This window comes from Gorilla gorilla, chromosome 19 (assembly GCF_029281585.2).
Source record: "Gorilla gorilla gorilla isolate KB3781 chromosome 19, NHGRI_mGorGor1-v2.1_pri, whole genome shotgun sequence".
In the NCBI taxonomy this organism is placed as follows: domain Eukaryota; kingdom Metazoa; phylum Chordata; class Mammalia; order Primates; family Hominidae; genus Gorilla; species Gorilla gorilla.
Genome location: NC_073243.2, coordinates 31,106,230 through 31,128,121, shown reverse-complemented (window position 1 = coordinate 31,128,121; position 21,892 = coordinate 31,106,230). Strand labels below are relative to the sequence as shown.

Below are 21,892 nucleotides of genomic sequence, written 5' to 3'. Positions count from 1 at the left end.
CTAGATTGCTAGCATGCGCAGTTCACAATAGGGTTCGTTCTGCGAGAATGGCATGCCGCTGCTGATCTAACAGGAGGCAGAGCTCAGGCGGTAATGGGAGCAAGGGGGAGTGGCTATAAATACAGCTCACCGCTCACCTGCTGCTGTGCAGCCCGGTTCCTAACAGGCCATGGATGGTACTGGTCTGTAGCCCAGGAGCTGGGGAATCCTGCTCTACAGAGTTTCCAGCCTCAGAGATGAAGCATCCCCTCTGTAAGTCAGAAAGAAATTATTCAAGTAGGAGAATTAAAACAGGATCACAGAGAGGGAGGCTGAAGAATTTGACATTCTGTGTTTACTTGTATGAGGAAAAACAGCACATAGAGGCATCCACAGTATTTAATTTGTTTGGATAACAGTTACAGATAAACAGGTACACCCCATATACAATTACCAATACTTTTTATACAGTTCATATTTCAGTACATCAACACTATTTTATTTACACTCTATTTATATACATTAACATCTTTCTAAAGTCAGTGCATTGTCAACAAGTTTTATACAGTCATTTACAAGGTGAATGTAGTTAACAGTTAATTTAATAAATTTTCTGCTAGTTCATGAATTAAAAAAATTAATTACAACCAGTATAACAAACACAGATCAAATAACATTAGTAGATTGTGCTACCTGCTTAAATAAAACATCTGTAAAGAAATTATTTAAAATCTTCCACTTTTTAATGGGACATGTCCAGGTAGGAAAGGACAGATTTTATATACTGAAAATCTTGAAACTATACAGTATGCATTTTGTCTGACTTTATTACATTAGACAATTTAGGCCACTCCTACCTACTTGCAATTATATTTTTTCTGAAAAGGATTTCAATTTAGGTAGCCATTTAAGATAACCTTTCCAAATGCTCTGAGAACTAGATATTAATAGTTACTGGCCCCAGATATCAGAACACAAATGCTTAGTTACACTGGTAATGACTACCTATGAGGAAGAAAGTGTAGCGGAATCTGACAATTAATGAGAATCAACTTGCAGGGTCTAAATGAATAAACAAAGACCAAAAATAAGGTGAAACATTTCCTTCAAGTATATATTAAAAAACTACACAAAAAAAATTCTACCTGAAATAAATAACATTTATACTTTTGTTCTTCTTGAATAATTAGAGGAAAAAATGAAGTAAACAAAGAAACATAACTTTCAATGACTACTGTAAAATTAAAAAAAGACAATATCAAAATAAAAAATTAGTGGACGTGCAAACAAAGCAAAACTAAAGTTGACTTCCTAAAACCACCAATTTCATTAAATATACTTATGAACTCCTAATGTCTGGGATGTGTTTTGTTTGTAATTTATAGCCCTTAGAGCCATCAAATACACACAAGCAAGTTCATTTGCATGTGTTCTCTCTTTTTTAAAGTGCAAAACAAACATGGAAAAGAACCACTAATTGTGAAATGTGATCTAGCTCCGATGCCGCTTACCTTCCCAGAAACTCTTGTTGCAACATGTGCATGTGAAGATGGTGCAAATATTGGCAACTGCTCCCGTTCCCTCAGCATGGGTGGGGCCGGGAGTGCAGAATACATTTCTGAGGATACTTGAAGTATCCTAAATGTAAGATGCCTCCACTGGGAGGGCCATGGTAGCTGGAATTCCCAGGATGTTTTTCTTTCTACTGGGTCTCCCTCTGGGTGGAAGGCACATAGCTCTTAAGAGAGCCTCCCTTTCAGACTGACCACTCTATGCCCCTGCCACCAATGACTGGTTGTGTCTCAAACATAGACACAACGGCAAAAACAAAAAGCAAGAAAGACAAAGAAAGGGTATGGAAACTTTAAAAAATAAATTGAAAAATCTTCGCCCATGCTGTAAGAATCATTTGCACACCTTCATGATCTTGCTTTCTCCATCATGTCATCCCTAGACAACATTACAATTTTTTGTTTTTTACTTTGACTCCAAGGAAATCTTTAATATTTGTTATGATTATTGGTAAACTTTATACTCACTACATATTTGTTCATATCTGGACAAGCACAGTTGAATTCTTATTTGGTCCCAGGTGCCTGGTGCCAAACCTTTTGTTTACAGGCTAATGGTGGGATCTGCCTGAAAGTTCTCTATCAGAGAGCTTGCATGAGACGTCAAAATAAAATTATTACTACTCTTAAAGTTAACTATTTTAATTAGAATTTGTATTCTAACAGGATAAAATAACTACATTTAGCTTGCCTCTCAGTGACACTTTTGCCAACTATCAGCTACAAGGAATCATCTCCCTTGCCACCAAGCTGTCTAGCAGCCAGAGTGGTAGCTTTGCTGTAACACACAGTACTTTTTGTAATCAGACTCAAAGTCTTCATCCATACTGCTTGTGTCTGCCATCTTTTTGCCATCAATCTTTGGCAGAAATTGTGTGTAGTCTATCCTCTGCTGCTCATAGAAAAGAATGTAGGCAGAGTCGGTGTCAATTTCATCAGGGTGACGTTCCTGAAAGGGCAAGAAAAACCTTTAACAAAAAGCCATCACTATTATGGCTCTAAATCCTTGCCAGGAAAGGGAAGACCAACCCTCTGTAATTACTAAACCCGACTGCTTCCAATAAGCTCACTAGTTTGGCTGTCTCACACCTGCCCCTTTAAAATGAGCCCCATTATTTCCAATGTGTGCTTTGGGGAAAATATTTTGACCATAGACAAGTCAAAACAGAATGACCTAAGACCCCATCAAATTCTACGTATTTTTATTTATTTATTTATTTATTTATTTGAGATGGAGTGTCCGTCTGTCACCAGGCTGGTGTGCACTGGTGTGATCTCAGCTCACTGCAACCTCTGCCTCCTGGGTTCAAGCGATTCTCCTGCCTCAGCCTCCCGAGTAGCTGGGACTACAGGCGTGTGCCACCACGCCTGGCTAATTTTTTGTATTTTTAGTAGAGACAGGGTTTCACCATATTAGGCAGGATGATCTCAATCTCCTGACCTCATGATCCACCCTCCTTGGCCTCCCAAAGTGCTGGGATTACAGTCGTGAGCCACCGTGCTTGGCCCAACCCCATCAAATTCTAACAGTCTAGAAGACAGTAGCTTTTTGCATTAACTAACTCCTTTTTTTTTTTTTTTTTTTTTGAGACAGAGTCTTGCTCTGTTGCCCAGGCTGGAGTGCAGTGGTGCAGTCTTGGCTCACTGCAACCTCCATCTCCCAGGTTCAAGCTGTTCTCCTGCCTCAGCCTCCCGAGTAGCTGGGATTACAGGCATGCGCCAACATGACCAACTAATTTTTGTATTTTTAGTAGAGATGGGGTTTCACCATGTTGGCCAGTCTGGTCTCGAACTGCTGACATCAAGTGATCCACCTCCTAAGCCTGCCTCAGCCTCCCAAAGTGCTGGGATTACAGGCATGAGCCACTGCGCCCGGTCAGCTGACTCTTTATTTTTCCTCACTACTCATGTTTTCATTCCCTACTCTGCATATCACTTTTGTTCCTTTAATACTGACAGCATCTATATATTGATTCTAACAGAAATATCTATTTCCTATTCAAGAGATAGTCCATTATTTCAACAAATGTTCCCCAGTTCTGTTGATATTCTGTTTCTAACTTTCATTCAAAGATTGAGAATGTTTACCTCACAGATGCTGTCATTGTAACAGTACCACTTGCAGTTTGGGTTTTTAGCATAAGTGACATAATGGCCCCCACTCAGAATTCCTGAATGGCACTGTAAGAGATAAGAGAGTGGAGGTATGTTAGTAGTTAACTGTACTATGGCCAGGGTATAGCACTAGGATCTGAGCAGGAGAACAGTGATCATGTAAATGATCAATAGGTGAGAAAATATTTTAGAACCCTCTAACTTTCTCTAAAACCAAAATAAGCAAAAAGCAAAATACAAAAGTCATAAGATCCAAGTCTTGTGTGGATAAACAATCATTTTATAATCGTAATTACTATTATTATTATTATTATTATTATTTTGAGACAGGGGCTTGCTCTGTCACCCAGGCTGGGGTGCAGTTGAGTGATCACAACTCTGTAAAGACTTGGGCTCCTGGGCTCAGGTGATCCTTCTGCCTCAGCCTTCCAAGTAGCTGGGACCACAGGCAATGCCACCATACCTCGATCCATTTTAAAGTTATTTGTAGAGATGGGGCCCAGGCTGGTCTCAAACTCCTGGGCTCAAGCGATCCTCCTGCCTCAGCCTTCTAAAGTGCTGGGATTATAGATGTGAGCCACCACACCTGGGCAGGCCCAGATTTCTATGTTAACTTTCTCTATCACTAAACTCAATGCTAGGAAATAAGCAGGACCTGAAAAATACTTGCTGATGAATACATGAAGACAAGTGAACAAAACACAGACCACTCTCTGAAAACCGTATCATAAACCACTTACTGAAATTGCATATAGATTATAAATAGGCTTAATATGAGTGTCTTCTCTTTGGTCATCAGTGCTGTCTTCTTCACTGTGGTTTCCAAGCTGATCATTGCTGTAACCATCGCCACAGCCATTGCCACATGCTTCATGCTCATAAAGGAATCCATTGGCCAAAGCTACCTCATGGTCCTGAGGAGTGACCAGCTCTGGTTGGCTGCCCCTCCGCATATGCCCTCGGCTCAAGGCGTCAGCCAGCTCACAGATCTGCCCAGCCCCATTCTCTTTGCTGGCATCCAAGTTCTTACTACTTGACAGCTTATTTTTGCTGCCAATAGGGGGCAGCCGGAGCCTCCCTTTGCTCCTCCCCAAAGTCCGTGGGCTGCTATTAGGGCTGCTGTTTTTGCTGGAGGGACAGCTGGTTCCACTTTTTCTTGATGAAGAAGGAGAACCTGTGAACAGGACAGAAGAAAAGATTCACAAATCCAAATGCCACAAAGTAAGCCAGCCCCAAATGCTAACTCTGAGGTTAGCTTCACAACTGTACACACAAAGGTAAAGACAGGGGAGTCGTGACTGGCTACCCTTTAGTTCCTATTATGTAGCCAGTAAGTTACATTTTTGTCTTCTTCAATGCTGAGTCCCTATAAGCAACAATGTCCTGAAAATGTAAAGTACATTATAGGGACTCAGAAAATAGCAGAAAGATGATTTATGTCAGATTCAGTTGAAAAAAATTTAACTATTAGAGTAAGGAGTTTTCCAAATACATATTCCTCTCCTTTGTAAAATTAGACAAAAAATGTGACCATCATTTACTGAGTACTTCCTATTGTTAGGCATGGTACTGGGAATTTCTTGCTGTCCGTTGTTACCTCTATGTCTCACAAAAATCCTGTAAGGCTTGAAACTTTTTGGTTGTAGCCTCTTACCCCTACCCCCTTTTATACCTTTAAAAATTATTGAGAACCTTTAGAACTTTTATGTGAATTTTATCTGTCAATATTTCCTGTATTAGAAACTAAAACTGAGGCATCAAAAAGTACAATACATTAGCACAGACTTCACTGTCAAAGTGACGATATTATTCCATGTCATGTTGTCTCTTACACCATTGTACATCTGTGAGAGAATAAAAGTGAAAAGGCACATATTGTCTTAGTATTTTTATGAAAATAGTTTTGGGCCAGGCACAGTGGCTCACACCTGTAATCCCAGCACTTTAGGAGGCCGAAGCAGGAGGTTCACTTGGACCCAGTAGTTCGAGCCCAGCCTTGGAAACATGGCGAAGCACCATCTCTACAAAAAATACAAAAATTAGCCAGGTGCAGTGGTGCGTGCCTGTAGTCCCAGCTACTCAGGAGGCTGAGGTGGGAGGATTGATTGACCCCAGGATGTCGAGGCTGCAGTGAGCTGTGATCTGTGTTGCACCACTGCACTCCAGCCTGGGTGACAGAGTGAGACCCTGTCTCAAAAAATAAAAAATAAATAAATAAATAAATAAAGATTTTTGATCCTCTAGACCCCCTGAAAGATGGGGAACCTCAGAACTTTCACTATAAGGGGACAAGACAGCAGCTACCATTCCTGTTTACCATACATCAGGCACTGTGTGAAGTGCTTTACTCTCCATGTGTCAAACTCTCAACTCTGTAAACCTGGCATTATCTCCATTTTACAGATGAGAAAATAGATTCAGGGAGGCTGAATCTCTTGCTAAAACTTACATAGCTCAAATACAGATAGGTCTGATTCCAGATAGGTTCCTTCCACCCAATCAACCTGATGTTCCAGATCAGAAGACAGAGAAACATATGTAGCCTACAGGAGTCCCAAGAAAGCACCTGCATAAGGCCCCCAGGCCTCACCTTTTGGGCTGCTGCTGATGTTAGCGCTGAGTGAGGATGGGCTTTTGCTCAGGAGCATGTCCTCTTCCCCAGCCAAACTCTGCACATCCACTTTCTTCACCTCTCTTGCCCGAATCCTGGGCTTGGAGAGCTCATCCCCCTGGGGTGTGAGTGGTTGATGCTGGCAGAGAGCCGGGTCTCGTGGTACCAAAAAAGCACTCGGATCAAAACTTTCCCGAGGAAATTTGACAATTTTCTGTGATTTTATCCACTGATCATTTACAAATTGAAATTGCTTAAGGTGAATAATCTGGAGAAGTAAAGGTAGAAAACATCGCATTAAAGCGTTCTGAAGATACAAAATTTACATGGAAAAAACAAGTCAAATACATGTGAATGGGAATATATAACATTATTCATTATTTTTTAAAGACTTCAAAAATATGGTTTCCTAAAGGCCTCTACACAGGCCCCAGTGCACTGGTGTGCTTGTGCACACACTCAACTCAGCAGTGTGGCACAGCCACCTGACTGCGCAGTGGGTATTGCCTCCAGGCTCAGTTGCTCTTCTAGAGTCCACAAAGGGCTAGCCTGAGCTTCCACTCTCCACAGAGCCAGAAGTTCACCCTCTCCTGAAGTTCAAATTCACCACGTTGTACCCCTTGTGGCAGTTCTCACATCGCACTGAATTGCAGTTAATGGGCTACATGATTGATCTCTTCTTCTAGGTTATAAGCTCTTTAGGAAAAGGAACTACCAAATATTTGTAGAAAGATTCATCTCTGTATTCAACATAAAAACCTTGTACAGAAAGTGTTTTAAACACTGCTGCAGGAAAAGTCTTATTCTCAAAAATAACAAAACCTCCTGTTTGTTCATATCTTCTCTCTTTTATGCTAGATTCCTGCTCTCTCAGAGGCAGGACTGTAACATACCAGGAAGGGTGGAAGCCTCCAGAGATCCAGCTTCTTTGTTGCTAAGCAGTGGGTCTTACACTCGGAACAGTAGTACATCTCATCTTCCCCTAGCTCTTCCTCACTGGTGAAAGCACGGAGACAGCTGTCCAGGTTGATGGGCTCAGCTTGCGCTCGCCGACTCTGCTCCACACTCTCATGCTCATCTACAACCTGTAGGTAGAGGGAACAGGAGGAAAGGGGTGTGTGGGAAGGCATTTAAACTGGTGATCTAGCTATGCATCAACCTCTTGGTCACTCACCCTTATTTTACTCTATATAAGGAAAAAGAAAATATAACTGGCTGGGTATGGTGGCTCAGACCTGTAATCCCAGCACTTTAGGAGGCTGAGGTGGGGGGAATTGCTTGAGTCCAGGAGTTCGAAACCAGCCTGGCCAACAGAGTGAGACCCTGTCTATGTAAAAGAAAAATCTAAAAATTAGCTGGGCGTTGTGGCGCGTGTGTCTAGCCCCAGCTACTCAGGAGGATTGCTTGAGCCTGGGAGTAGAGGTTGCAGTGAGCTGTGATTACGCCACTGCACTGCAGCCCAGATGACAGAGAGAGACCCTGTCTCAAAAAAAAAGGGAAAAGAAAACACAACCCAAACTAGAGTCTGAGCAAATACAGCACCTACACATTTATTCACAAATGTTACATTGTAACATTCTGGATAAAATTTCTATTTATATGACCATAGCTTTTCTTGAAAAATTTTTGAATGCTTCAAAATGACAAAAACAAAAAGAACTGCATTTATTTAACAACTTTGGAATCCTATAAGGGATTACATGTGAGCTGGCCCTCAAGCCAGGGGTGATGATAGTAAGCCATTTGTCTTTAATCAGAAAGCCAGTGCATTATTAGTATGCTGCAGAGTCTACAGAGGCTAGGAGAAATAACATGAAACACAGAAACCAGAGCTGGATAAAATAAGGGCACAGAAAAGCTCACCATGAGAAGACAACACAGCGGAGCATGAAACACCACAGGGTACAACTCATTTACATCTGATCCCATGTAACACAGAGTTATCAGAATACCAAGTCTATAATTGTCTGTCTCCTCCCTCATGGGGCCTTTTTATCTGAGATGGCAAAAAAAGGAAGAACAAGCTCAAGAGTGTGCTGCTTTTGTTGAGAAGGCCCCTAATACCCACCCAAACCTTTGGGGTCCTGTTAATCAGCATGTTAGGCTGTGGAGCAAGAAGGAGTTAAGTGTAAGAAAGGAGAGAGAGCAAAGAATGGGCGGGGTGCAGGGATATGTGTTGGGGGTGGTGTAGAATGAAGAAGGAGGAGAGAAGGAAGGATCTAGAGTGCAGCAGAAAAGAAAGAATTTGTCCCTCTCCATGCCTGGCTGCTACCTGACAAACAATCAAGAACCATAGAGCTGGGATCCTTCTGTTTGTCCCTCTAATGTATGGGAAGGTGGGTGAAGCATCAGGGTTATGAATGCTACCATAAGACTTCACACAGTATATATTTGTGTCCCAAAGCAGAGCCCGGACCACAAGGCCCATACTGACTGCCTCTCTGTGGCAGATGTCACATATGTCCATCACCCACCCTATTTATTGCTCCTCCCTTCCAGAGGTGAACTTCCTCCATGAATTTCCCTTCCTGAAACTCATGATGGGAAACTTAGGCTGCCTGGAATACAAATTGGCACAGCTCAAGACATGCAGCTTAGCATGGGTTTTCAGGCGAGACTTTTTCCCTATGTGAGAGTCACGAGGCTGTCAAATGCTGTTATAAACAAGCAAGGTTGGGTTTGATCATGCAGTTACGGTTCTAGCACTGCATAATTATCCAGGCTAAAGAGCTCATTTAAAAAGGGGAACTTAGAGGAAAATTCTTTTTTTAGAAAAGGAAATCTGGCTTGGACTTGGGTTATAGACTTCTTTTTTGAGTACAAATTCTGTAGTAACAAGATATTAACTGTCATCATCTTTTGAACTGGTCACTCAATGAAAAAACTGACGTGCTTCAAAAGGAAACATGCTGTATCGTAGTTGTTGGAATGAGTAGAAAAAGGGGTGTATCATATACGATAGTGTTTCCTTTCTCATAGCCAGTTAAATATTATCTCTATTATCTCTACCAGGAATACTTTATGGCCAACCACAAATTAGAGTAAGCTAGTAAAGAATGTTGAATTTTATTGACTATATTTTCTGTGGAACACAGGCTACAGTGCTAGAGGAAGACAGGGAGGAAAGAAGGCTGATAAAAAACATATTTGTGGACTGTACTGACAATAATTTCTATTTATCAGTAAAATTTCCCAAAGTGATAAAGATTCCCTTTACCTCTTGGGATCTATGCTTAGATCCTCTACTATTGTTTAAACAGTCTATGAATTATTTATAGACACCCTCTTCTTTTTCAGAGTTGCTTTAAAGCTCATCTTAACACAAAACACAGGAAATGAAGTAATAGTCTTCATATAAGACTATTAAAAAAAAGAGAGAGGCCTAAGAATTTGTCTAGTTTAAATTTCTTTTTTTCTTTTCTTTTCTTTTTTTTTTTTTTTTTTGAGACAGGGTCTTGCTTTGTTACCCAGGCTGGAGTGCAGTGGCGAGATCACACCTCACTGTGGCCTTGATGTCTTGGGCTCAAGCAATCCTCCAACCTCAGCCTCCCAAGCAGCTGGGACTATAGGTGCACAACACCACACCTGGCTAATTTGTGCATTTTTTGTAAAGACAGGGTGACATCATATTGCCCAGGCTGGCATCTAGTTTAATTTTCTACTGAGGAATCTGAGGTCCAAACAGGAGAGAAATGTAAAGGATAAGAGTGCGTGTCCCTGTATTTTTTTCTGATTACTAGGTATAATATTCATGTGGAAATTTTGGAAAGCAGAGAAAAATGTAAAAAGGCAGGGAATCCTTTTATATTCTTAATACAAAGGCAACCACTGTCAAAATTTTGGCAGATTTTCTTCTGTCCTTTTTCCTAAATAGTATTTTTTTCAATATTGAAGGTATTATTTCTAGTATATGCAACTTTATGTCTTGTTTTTAAAAAAATGTTCACATATCATAAGCATGTTCCCATGAATGTTAGCAAAAACTCCTGGTAATCATTTTCAACAACTGCATTATAGTTTATCCAATGAATACACCATGCTTTATTTAACCATTCCTCTAATGTGAGACAAATATAAGTTGTTAATAACTTTTTACTCTCCTAAAAAATGCTATGATGATATTTGCCTGCAAATTATGGAGTAATTACAGAGTATTCTCCCCTCAGATAAATTCCTAAAAGGGAAATCACTGGAATAAAAAATATAAAGCATATGGACAATAATCCCAATTTAAACCACAGTATCTCTTTTGTCTACATGACTTTCTAAGCACATGCAGAAACTCTACATGTAGTGGAGCCCAGATTAGGCATATAGCCCCACTCCCTAGCAAGGCATCAATAGCCCTTCACTTCCATGGTATCCTAAGTGCATCACTGAAAGTGGAAGTAGGGTGAGATTTAACGAGTCACGTAGGCTGTTTCCTATAAGCAGGATGTCCTAAAGAGCTTTTCCGATTGCACACTGGATTTGTTAAAAGGGGAAGAGATTTATAGAGCCAAATAATTTATCATCATTGACAGTAATGTCTTGTCAGAATAATGCCCTGTCAGATTTTGTGCTGACAAAGATTTATGAATCTATCAACTGGTAAAATCTTCCCTCCTTGCTAGTGAGCATGATCTAGAACATTAGTTTCTCTTCAGCTTTCTTTAGCTTTAGCCTAGTGATCTTTCATTTGACAAGTATCCACAAATTATACTTATTCCTGGCTAGAAAGGGCTCCCAGGAGCCTTGGTGTGTGGGGCATATTTTGGGATCTAAATAGGAAACTAGGTCTAGAATTGGTAGTTTCCCCAGTCCTCCATAGCACAAGAAGACAGAAAAGTCAGTTACCGTTACTAACTTATCCAAAGGGAATGCTTTAAAAAATAGTAAAGGAAATTTCCGACTATCAAGAGCCATAAAAATGCAAAAACCACTACAATTCCTCATGTGACTTAAGGAACTCCTTTGACTCTGTGGCTTTCACCTCTCTATCAGATTCTTAATGTCTTTACCTTTCAAATAATATTTGGTTGATTAAAAACTGCCTGAGGCAAACATTTTTATGTATGGAGTTAAAATTATTTCTGAAGCAACATTTTCAAAATTTAAAAATTGCTCTGGCCAGACAGCGACAATAGAAGAATGTGAAGTGTGAAGAGCGGCCATTGAGATGTGCTCTTAGGTACCCAAAATGGAAACATTTCAATCCTTTCTCTAACTGTTCTGATCACTCTGCCTATTAAAGGGAGCAACTATAGCGCTGGGACACATTTGAACTAAGTAACTGTGGTTACCAAATGCTGCAGTTTCAACAATATTTAACAGAGAGATGCTTATTGATATGTCATGGCCAGACACAGTTTTGTTTCAAGGTTCACTTATTAATATTTTTGAAATTTCATGCCTGCTATAGTTGGGATATGGTTTATGTGTCTCCACCAAAATGCATGTTGAAATTTGATTCCCAATGTGGCGTTGTTAGGAGGTGGGGCCTAGTAGGAGGTGTTTGAGTCACAGGGGTGAAACTCTCATAAATGGTTGGTGCCATTCTTGCAGTAGTGAGTTCTCTTCTGAGAACTTAGTTTCCAAGAGAGCGGGCTGTTAGAAAGTGAGGATCTTCCTCCTGTTTGGTCCTCCCTCTTGCCTGTGTCTGTTCTCCTTTGATCTTCTCTGCCATGTTATGATGCAGCACAGAAGCCTTTGCCAGAAGCCAGGATCATGTCCTTGAACTTCCCAGGCTGCCGAATAGTAAGTTAAATAAACCTCCTTTCTTTATAAGTTACCAGCCTCACGTACTCTGTTATAGCAACACAAAATGGACAAAGACGATGCCCCAATACAATGAACTCCAGAAGCTGGAAAATGAAAAAGCTCAAGCAAACATGTCAATATATTAGGTGCCATAGAGGATGCCAATGAAGGCTTTTCTGGTTGTTTTTAAATTGTCTAAAACAGAAATGGCATAATAGTTACACTGGGGGAAATTTCCCATATAAAAGCCACCATTTTATGGTGGCCCTAAATACTTACCCTTTCCTGGGACGTATGATAGCGAAGGTGAAGGGCTGTGGGGTGCCAATCCACAGCAATATAGGCATTTCCAATGAAAGCTCTGTCTTCCCCACAATCAATTTTACAGCCTCTGCAAAATCTAAAAAGGGGGGAAAGATCCGCAGAGGGAGAAATAATTATGAAGGAATTTAAATTTTCTTAATAAAAAATATTCTCCCTTCCTACTTTTCTGCTTTCCTCTTGGGCCTCACAATTTGTCATGGGCTTCTAACTTCAGACTCTGATAAATGTAGGGATACTTATTAATAATTATTATCATTTCAGGGAATCATGCTTTTCACTTTTCAAGTCTTTATTTTTACAAAGTACTTGATAACCATCTGTTAATCACAGGAAGATGTAAACTTTATGGCAAATAAATGACATGGGAATTGGCTGTTTGAGATACTACAGCATGCAAGAAATTCCAAATTCAGTTATTTAATGCTCTGAGGTAGGAGAATTTATCTGGTATAACACCTAGCTCCTTGTTTGTAAAATGGCAGATTAAATAAACGCATATAAAAGTTTACAGAGGCTGGGCATGGTGGCTCATGCCTATTGTAATCCCAGCACTTTTGGAGGCCGAGGTGGGTGGATCACCTGAGGTCAGGAGTTCGAGACCAGTCTGACCAACATGGTGAAACCCTGTCTCTACTAAAACTACAAAAATTAGCCAGGCATGGTGGTGGGCACTTATAATCCCAGCTACTTGGGAGGCTGAGGCAGGAGAATTGCTTGAACCTGGGAGGCGGAGGTTGCAGTGAGCCAAGGTCACACCACTGCACTCCAGCCTGGGTGACAGAATGAGACTATGTTTCAAAAAAAAAAAAAAGTTTATAGAGTTGCAGGGGTGGGGTGGGAGATGGGGTAGGGGAGGAGGATATAATAAAGTCATGGTTCCAATGCCTACTTTAGTAATATTATTATTATTTTTCTTGAGATGGAGCCTCGCTCTGTCGCCCAGGCTTGAGTGCAGTAGTGCGATCTGGGTTCACTGCAAGCTCCGCCTCCCGGGTTCAAGCAATTCTCCAGCCTCAGCCTTCCAAGTAGCTGGGTCTACAGGTGCCTGCCACCATGCCTGGCTAATTTTTTGTATTTATAGTAGAGACGGGGTTTCACCGTGTTAGCCAGGATGGTCTCGATCTCCTGACCTTGTGATCTGCCCGCCTCTGCCTCCCAAAGCGCTGGGATTACATGCTGAGCCACCACGCCCGACCAATGCCTACTTTCGACTCAGTTTGCTAAGTCTATTGCAGTTCTCTAAAGGTGGACTTTAGTATCATTAGGGACTTTCCCTGCTGTAACAGCAATGACCAATCAATCTCTGTAACTCTTTAAAAACCAAGAACAGATTTCCAGCAAGGTCTAGTAAAGACTATGGTCTACTGTGCTCAGAACTGGCAAACTTATTTATATTTAAGGAGAGGCTTGGCGTGGTGGCTCACACCTATAATCTCAGCACTTTGGGAGACTGAGGTGGGTGGATCACCTGAGGTCAGGAGTTCGAGACCAGTCTAACATGGCGAAACCCCGTTTCTACTAAAAATGCAAAAATTAGCTGGGTACTGTGGTGTGCACCTGTAGTCCCAGCTACTCGGGAGGCTGAGGCAGAAGAATTGCTTGAACCTGGGAGGCAGAGGTTGCAGCGAGCCAAGATCGAGCCACTGCACCCCAGCCTGGGCAACAGAGTGAGACTCCATCTCAGAACAAAACAAAACAAAACAAAAAAGGAGAAGTGAAGTTATAGAGTAATAAATGTTTATCACAAGCTATGAATTTGGTATGGACTGTAGTTTATAAAACCAGCTAAGTCTCAAAAGCAAAACTTACCTATTGACCTCAAAAGGAAGTGAAAAACTTTTTTGAGACAGAGTTTCGCTCTTGTTGCCCAGGCTGGAGTGCAAAGGTGCCACCTTGGCTCACTGCAACCTCCACCTCCTGGGTTCAAGTGATTCTCCTGCCTCAGTCTCCCAAGTAGCTGGGATTACAGGCATGCATCACCACACCCCGCTAATTTTTGTATTTTTAGTAGAGATGGGGTTTTACCAGGTTAGGCTGGTCCCAAACTCCTGATCTCAGGTGATCCATCCGCCTCAGCTTCCCAAAGTGATGGGATTACAGGCGTGAGCCACCGTGCCCAGCCACAATTCTTAAGTTTCTCATTATTCACTACTTACTTCTCAAAATTGGAAATCTTAGGAAAATTGTATAATATCTAAAGCTGAAATTCTACTAAAGTAATTCTTTTGCAGGTCACTTTACCTATACTGTGGGCACCAAGCACAGGAGTTCCCATCTTTCTGCACAACTCGTAGAGTGAATGGATATTGATAGCCCATACTGTCATCACGGAAACAGAAGAGAACAAAAAGAGTGTAAGAAGCATTTCTGGTTTGAGGTCCAACTCCTTTTCATCTTCTCTTGAAGTAATCCTAGGAAGGGGCATTTGCCACAGCAGTATGCTCATGTTGACAGCTCAATGTTACTTACCCTAATCCATTAGCTGCAGCCCACTACCAAATACACTCTGGCATCCCATCCTCTATCTGGGCTTACAGAAGGGTAGACATATGACTGCCAGATGTCGCTAAGGGAGCCATGTGGCCCATGAAAATTTTACAAGATAAGCTAATCATGAAATCAAATACCAATTATCCTTCAGCCTTAATTCTATCAGAGGATTTAATTCACATTAAACTAAAATAATTAGATCTTTCCATGACAAGAACACTGACACATTGCAGAAAGCTGTATATTTAGAAGTCTTCTTTAATCAGAATTGCTGATGGTGGTACATGCTAAGTACTGCCTTAACTACTTTTTTTTATTATTATACTTTAAGTTTTAGGGTACATGTGCACAATGTGCAGGTTAGTTACATATGTATACGTGTGCCATGTTGGTGTGCCGCACCCATCTCACACCAGTTAGAATGGTGATCATTAAAAAGTCAGGAAACAACAGGTGCTGGAGAGGATGTGGAGAAATAGGAACACGTTTACACTGTTGGTGGGACTGTAAACTAGTTCAACCATTGTGGAAGTCAGTGTGGCGATTCCTCAGGGATCTAGAACTAGAAATACCATTTGACTCAGCAATCCCATTACTGGGTATATACCCAAAGGATTATAAATCATGCTGGTATAAAGACACATGCACACGTATGTTTATTGCAGCACTATTCACAATAGCAAAGACTTGGAACCAAGCCAAATGTCAAACAACGATAGACTGGATTGAGAAAATGTGGCACATATACACCATGGAGTAACTTCTTTTAACTGCCAATGATTATGTCAAGATGGCCCTGTGAATTTTTGAACTTTAAAAAAAAATTTACTCATCCTTGCCCTAACAAGGAGCAGTGCAACAATTTATTCATATTATTGAAACATAAGCTGTACACCTTAGATGCATATAAAATTCCTACTTGTCAATTATAGTTCAATAAAGCTGGGGGTGGGGGAGAAGGAAGCAATGCAAGGAATATAACATAAGAGTGGCATACTTTACAGCTCATCTGGCAACTGATAGTGGTTATTACATGGGTTATTGAAGGTAATGAAAGCATGATAAAGAGTCACTGTAAGGGCAAAAGTGAGAATCACATCTGGCATAGGAGTTCCCATCTTTCTGCATAACTCATCCAGTGAATGATCACTGATAGCCTGTACTGTCTAGTACCATGTCCAGCTCAGGCCAGCAATAAGTGAGGAATCAAAAGAAAGATAACGGGATAAAACAATCAAGTAGCACTCTCATAGAAAGCTGTGCAGCACTTCTCTTCTGAAAATTTTTTACCTTTTTGCTCTAACTGAATGAAGCCTGGCTTTCTTGAGAATCCTGCTCCCCCTGCAGACTTTTTCCATTTTTCTTTTTGAGACGGGGTATCACTCTGTTGCCCAGGCTGGAGTGCAACGGCATGATTATGGCTCACAGCAGCCTCCACCTTTCTGGGCTCAGGTGATCCTCCCACATCAGCCTCCCAAGTAGCTAGGATTACAGGCACGCACCACCATACCTGGCTAATGTTTACATTTTTTGTAAAGACAGCATTTTGCCATGTTGTCCAGCCTGGTCTTGAACTCCTGGGCTCAAGTGATCCTCCTGCCTCAGCCTCCTAAAGTGCTGGGATTACAGGCTTGAGTCACCTCACCCTACCCTCTGCACTTTTTATTCTCATACATTCCAGAACCTGGAGGTAAAATAGATCTCTTCCTTATTCCTATGCCACTTGTACATGATCTCTTCTTCCTTCCTTCCTTTTCTAAAACATTCCAGCTTCTTTGTAGCATGTGCTACTGAATTATGCCACCTGCTATTCCTCCTTGGGAGGTACATATCTTCTTTACTCACTAAAGATTGCAGCACCCAGTTCACTGTGTTTTTTCTCCACCACTTCTCCTGTTATTATTCTTGGTGACATCAACATCAACGCAATTAATACAACACTAACTTGGTCTTCTCTCTTCCAACAATAACTTCCTCCACCCCATATGTAAACCCTCTCGAAATGTCATATTCTAGACCTTGGGAATACAAACTTTTCTACCTCCAAAATCTCAATTCCCAGTATCCTACTTTGCAACCACAACCTCTTATCTTTTTGGGTTACTTATTTATTCAAACATCCCTATTCTAATGATTCTTTCACCCAAGAGAAACCTCCAATTGCTGCCCTGAAATCCTCACTTGCCTCTTTACCCACTGTCCCTGAAAATAATCACTCTTCTACATAGACCCTTAATTCCAGGAGTTTGTCCATTTAATCTAAAATTTCAAATTTATTGACATAAACACTCAAGAAGTCGAGAACTATAAAATGAACACCCCATGTATTCATTACCCAACTCTAAAAATCATCAACTCCAGACCACTCTTATTTCATCCATAACTTTACCACGTACCACTAGAATCAGGTGAGAGCTACCATGCCTAGCTATCTTTTTTAATGTCCGAAGGACCATTCTCTCTTTAACCCACTCCAATCTCTACTCCTTTACCTATATTCAAATAGCTTTCACAAAGATCACCAAAGACCATTTTATCAAATCCAGTGGGCAATTCCCAGTCCTCTGCAGCATTTGAAACAACTATCACTCCTTTTGTTGAAATACTTCCTTCACTTAACTCCTGGTTTTCTTCTTACATTACGGGCTGCTCCTTCTCAATCTCTCTCTCTGTCTCTCTTTCTCTCTCTCTCTCTCTTTTGAGACAGAGTCTTGCTCTGTCATGCAGGCTGGAGTACAGTGGTGTGATCTCAGCTCACTGCAACTTCCACCTCCAGGGTTGAAGTGATTCTCGTGCCTCAGCCACCCAAGTAGCTGGGATTACAGGCATGTACCACCATGCCCGGCTAATTTTTTGCATTTTTAGTAGAGACGGGGTTTTGCCATGTTGGGCAGGTTGGTCTTGCACTCCTGGCCTCAAGTGATCCTCCCACCTCAGCCTCTCAAAGTGCTGGGATTACAGGCATGAGCCACTGCACCCAGCCTCGATCTCTTTTGACGTTTCTTTTTCCCTTTTCAATCTCTAAATGTCGGAATGCAGATGAACTCAGTTCAGAGTTCGTGTATAGATCATGGGAATCTTCTCTATTTAAATCTCACTCTCTAAATGTTAATCATCTGGTCTCAGGGCTTTTAATACCACCTCTTTGTTGATGACATCTATATTTATATCTCCAGCAGAGGACATTCAAGTGAATAACCCACTTGAATATATAATAGACTTCTTGAATTTAACTTGATTCCTGCCTTTTCTTGCCAAAATCTGCTCCTTCTCCAGTTTTCCTTTTTCCATTAAATGGTACCACCATTCACAAACAATTGTTCAGGGTAAAAAGCCAGCCTGGGCGGGGTGCAGTGGCTCAGGCCTGTAATCCCACCACTTTGGGAGGCTGAGGTGGGATCATGAGGTCAGGAGATTGAAACCATCCTGGCCAACATGGTGAAACCCTGTCTCTACTAAAAACACAAAAATTAGCCGAGTGTGGTGGCATGCACCTGCACTCCCAGCTACTCGGGAGGCTGAGGCAGAAGAATTGCTTGAACCTGGGAGGCAGAGGTTCAGTGAGCTGAGATCATGCCACTGCACTCCAGCCTGGTGACAGAGCAAGACTCCATTCCCCGCCCCCCCCACCCCCAAAAAAAGAAGTCAGCCTGGATTCCTCTTTCCCTATACTCCACATCCAATTTATTAGCAAGTCCTGGGAAAAGCCCTTGTCTAGAAGCTCTTTAATTCAATTACTTCACTTCAAATTTAATCTTGTCCAACTTTCATCTTTACTAAACACAACATTCATTAACTAAACTGCTTATCTGTTATTTACAGTTTTCCTTTAGGATTTATTTAAATCTTAAAATCAATACTTTAAATAATTATTTATTTAAATAACTTATTTTGGCCGGGTGCGATGGCTCATTCCTGTAATCCCAGCACTTTTGGGAGGCTGAGGTGGGCAGATCACTTGAGGTCAGGAGTTTGAGACCAGCCTGGCCAACCTGGTGAAACCCTGCCTGTACTAAAAATAGAAAAACTAGCCAGGCGTGGTGGCAGGCACCTGTAATCCCAGTGACTCAGGAGGCTGAGGCAGGAGAATCGCTTGAACCTGGGAGGTGGAGGTTGCGCTGAGCCAAGATCACGCCACTGCACTCCAGCCTGGGTGACAGAACGAGACTCCATCTCAAAAAAATACAAAATAAAAATAAATAAATAACTTATTTAAGTAAAGATTTATTTAAATCTTTAAATTTAAATCTGGCTAGGTGCGGTGGCTCACACCTATAATACCAGTACTTTGGGAGGCCGAGGTAGGTGGATCACTTGAGGCCAGGAGTTCGAGATCAGCCTGGCCAACATGGTGAAACCCTGTCCCTACTAAAAATACAAAAATTAGCTGGGTGTGGTTGCGAGCATCTGTAATCCCAGCTACTCAGGTGTCTGAGGCATAAGAATCACTTGAACCTGGAGGCGGAGTTTGCAGTGAACCAAAATCACACCACTGCATTCCAGCCTGGGTGACAAATTAAGAATCTGTCTCAAAAGAAAAAAAAAAAAGGTGTACTTATCCTAAGCCCTACCCTAATCATCAAAAGACCCCATATCATAACAAATAAGTAAAGAACTTTTTTTAGTTGCCATAAAACAGAACTCTCATTTGTACCATGATGGCAAGAAAATGATCTACAGGCTGGGTGCGGTGGCTCATGCCTGTAATCCCAGCACTTTGGGAGGCTGAGGCAGGCAGATCACCTGAGGTTGGGAATTTGAGACCAGCCTGACCAACATGGAGAAACCCCATCTCTACCAAAAAAACAAAATTAGCCAGGCATGGTGGTGCATGCCTGTAATCCCAGCTACTCAGGAGGCTGAGGCAGGAGAATCATTTGAACCTGGGAGGTGGAGGTTGCAGTGAGCCAGGATCGTGCCATTGCACTCCAACCTGGGCAATAAGAGCAAAACTCTGTCGTAAAGAAAAGAAAAGAAAAAAAAAAAAAAAAGAAAAGAAAATGATCTACAATTTTATTGAGATAAAAATAAGACATCATCACAATCCCAAAAATTATTCAGAGTAAATGCATTTACTAATCAAATAGAACAGTGGTAGGAAAAAGGGAAAGAAAACAGAAAATGTTAATTATTTTAATCTAGATTTATGAAATTACTTCACGTTAAAATGACATGGTAAGGGAAAAAGAAAAAAGAATGACATGGTATGGAAATAATCCAACAGAATTATTTTTTGTATCATGAGACTTTTCAGAGTTCATGTATGCAGTCACTCTCATTCTGAATTTCAGAGGACTGAGATTATACAAATTTCCTGGTGAATTCATACTCTCTACTTTTGCAACACAGAAGACAAGGATATTACTTGAAGCATTAGCAGGACAAATCCAGGCCAAAGATTAGAGAATGGAAGGATTATTAGACACTGGAATGTTTGGCAAAAGGAAGCTGTATCATCTCTCCTACTCCAAATATCAAACCAAATGGCTGAATTGTATGCTCTCTGAGTGGTTCTTCCAAGAGTGATTAACTTGACATAGGCTGGGTCCTATCAGTCATGTAGAATTCGTATAAATTATTTTTCTAGAGTTTGGAAACCACAGGTTTAGATGGATCCCCTGAACTCACCGATCCTGGGCATGATTACTGGCTTCCTGAGGTGGGAGTGGGCTCACTAACCGGGATACCTGAATCCAAACCGCATCATATAGGTCTTTCTTCCGGGTATGCACAGTACATGGAACAATCAATGGCATTCCAAAGAGGCTGGGGCGATTATCCCGAGGTGACAGGAAATACAGTTCTGTCCTTATCTGTATGTATAAACGAGAATAGAGAGTTGAGAAGACAGGCCTCTGATTCCTCCCTTTAGTTTTTCTAACCCTGCCAATGATAGGCATTATCACCATTTCCAATTAGTCACTATCACATTCTTCCGTATGTTTATAAAACCATCTTTACTGACACAAAGAGAACGGTTACAGTGGAGTCATTAAAAGCACTGAGGTATTGCCAGTTTTAGAATTGTTGTCTATTCTAACAAACTTGGGTTTCAGCAATTAATATATTCAAACCACAGTTTTCTCTGATAAACATTTCTCACATACACTGAATCACATATAAAAACTAGTAATAGCTTCATAGCTAAAGGCTTTTAAACAATTAAGACTCTTTCTTTCTCCAGAAAATATGCCAGTAAGCTGGGTGTGGTGGCTTATGCCTGTAATCCCAGCACTTTGGGAGGCTGAGGCAAGAGGATCCCTTGAGCCCAGGAGTTTGAGATCAGAATGGGCAATGTAGGGAGACCCCATCTCTATAAAGAAATAAATACAATTAGCTGGGCATAGTGGCATGTGTCTGTAGTCCCAGCTATACAGGAAGCTGAGGTGGGAGGATTGCTTGAGTGTGGCAAGTTGAGGGTACAGTGAGCTGTGATCGTGCCACTACACTCCAGCCTGGAAGGTAGAGTGAGACCTGTCTCAAAAAAGAAAAAGAAATGAAAAGATGCCAGTGGAAAAAAAAAAAAAGACTCTCTCAACTATAGTTTTCTAGGGATAAGCTGTTGATAATGGTTGTTGGAGTGGCAATTCCCAAAGTTTTGGAGATTTGTGAAACCTAGTAATTCTATTTTGTAACAAGCTTATCCATCTTCCTAAAAGTAGTTAAGTGATTTTAATCTTTTTTTTTTTGTTTTTGTTTTTTAAATACAGGATACGATAAAAGTAAGGTAAAAATTTTAAAAATTTGCTTTGAGTATGTTAAAGAGATATTTATGATATTCCTTAATATAGAGATACTGCACAGAATTATCCTGGAAATGGCTGTTTAATAAACATTTAGTATAATGAAATGGTTGGTGGGAGTTGAAGGTCATCCAAAGCTGCTGAACCTTTGAACATTTAATTCCCTAAGAAGTTTGGTATTTAGTGAGTAGTTAGAAAAGCTAAATCAGCTCTCCCTCTCCCTCTCCCTCTCCCTCTCCCTCTCCCTCTCCCTCTCCCTCTCCCTCTCCCTCTCCCTCTCCCTCTCCCTCTCCCTCTCCCTCTCCCTCTCCCTCTCCCTC

The 21,892-nt window shown here is 41.2% G+C and overlaps 1 protein-coding gene across 1 annotated transcript in view; it reads right to left on the bottom strand.

Annotated features, from left to right (window-relative positions):
- Positions 1 to 316: 316 nt before the first annotated feature.
- Positions 317 to 21,892, bottom strand: part of LOC101133404 (ubiquitin carboxyl-terminal hydrolase 6-like) — a 77,429-nt gene continuing 55,853 nt past the window's right edge. Inside the window, exons 30-37 of the mRNA XM_063700665.1 lie at positions 20,458 to 20,642; positions 14,581 to 14,658; positions 12,295 to 12,415; positions 7,170 to 7,361; positions 6,256 to 6,544; positions 4,406 to 4,839; positions 3,639 to 3,731; positions 317 to 2,499 (exon numbers count right to left, since the gene is read on the bottom strand). Coding sequence (XP_063556735.1) covers positions 2,305 to 2,499; positions 3,639 to 3,731; positions 4,406 to 4,839; positions 6,256 to 6,544; positions 7,170 to 7,361; positions 12,295 to 12,415; positions 14,581 to 14,658; positions 20,458 to 20,642 — 1,587 coding nt within the window. The 3' untranslated portion in view covers positions 317 to 2,304. The remainder of the gene's footprint in view (positions 2,500 to 3,638; positions 3,732 to 4,405; positions 4,840 to 6,255; positions 6,545 to 7,169; positions 7,362 to 12,294; positions 12,416 to 14,580; positions 14,659 to 20,457; positions 20,643 to 21,892) is intronic.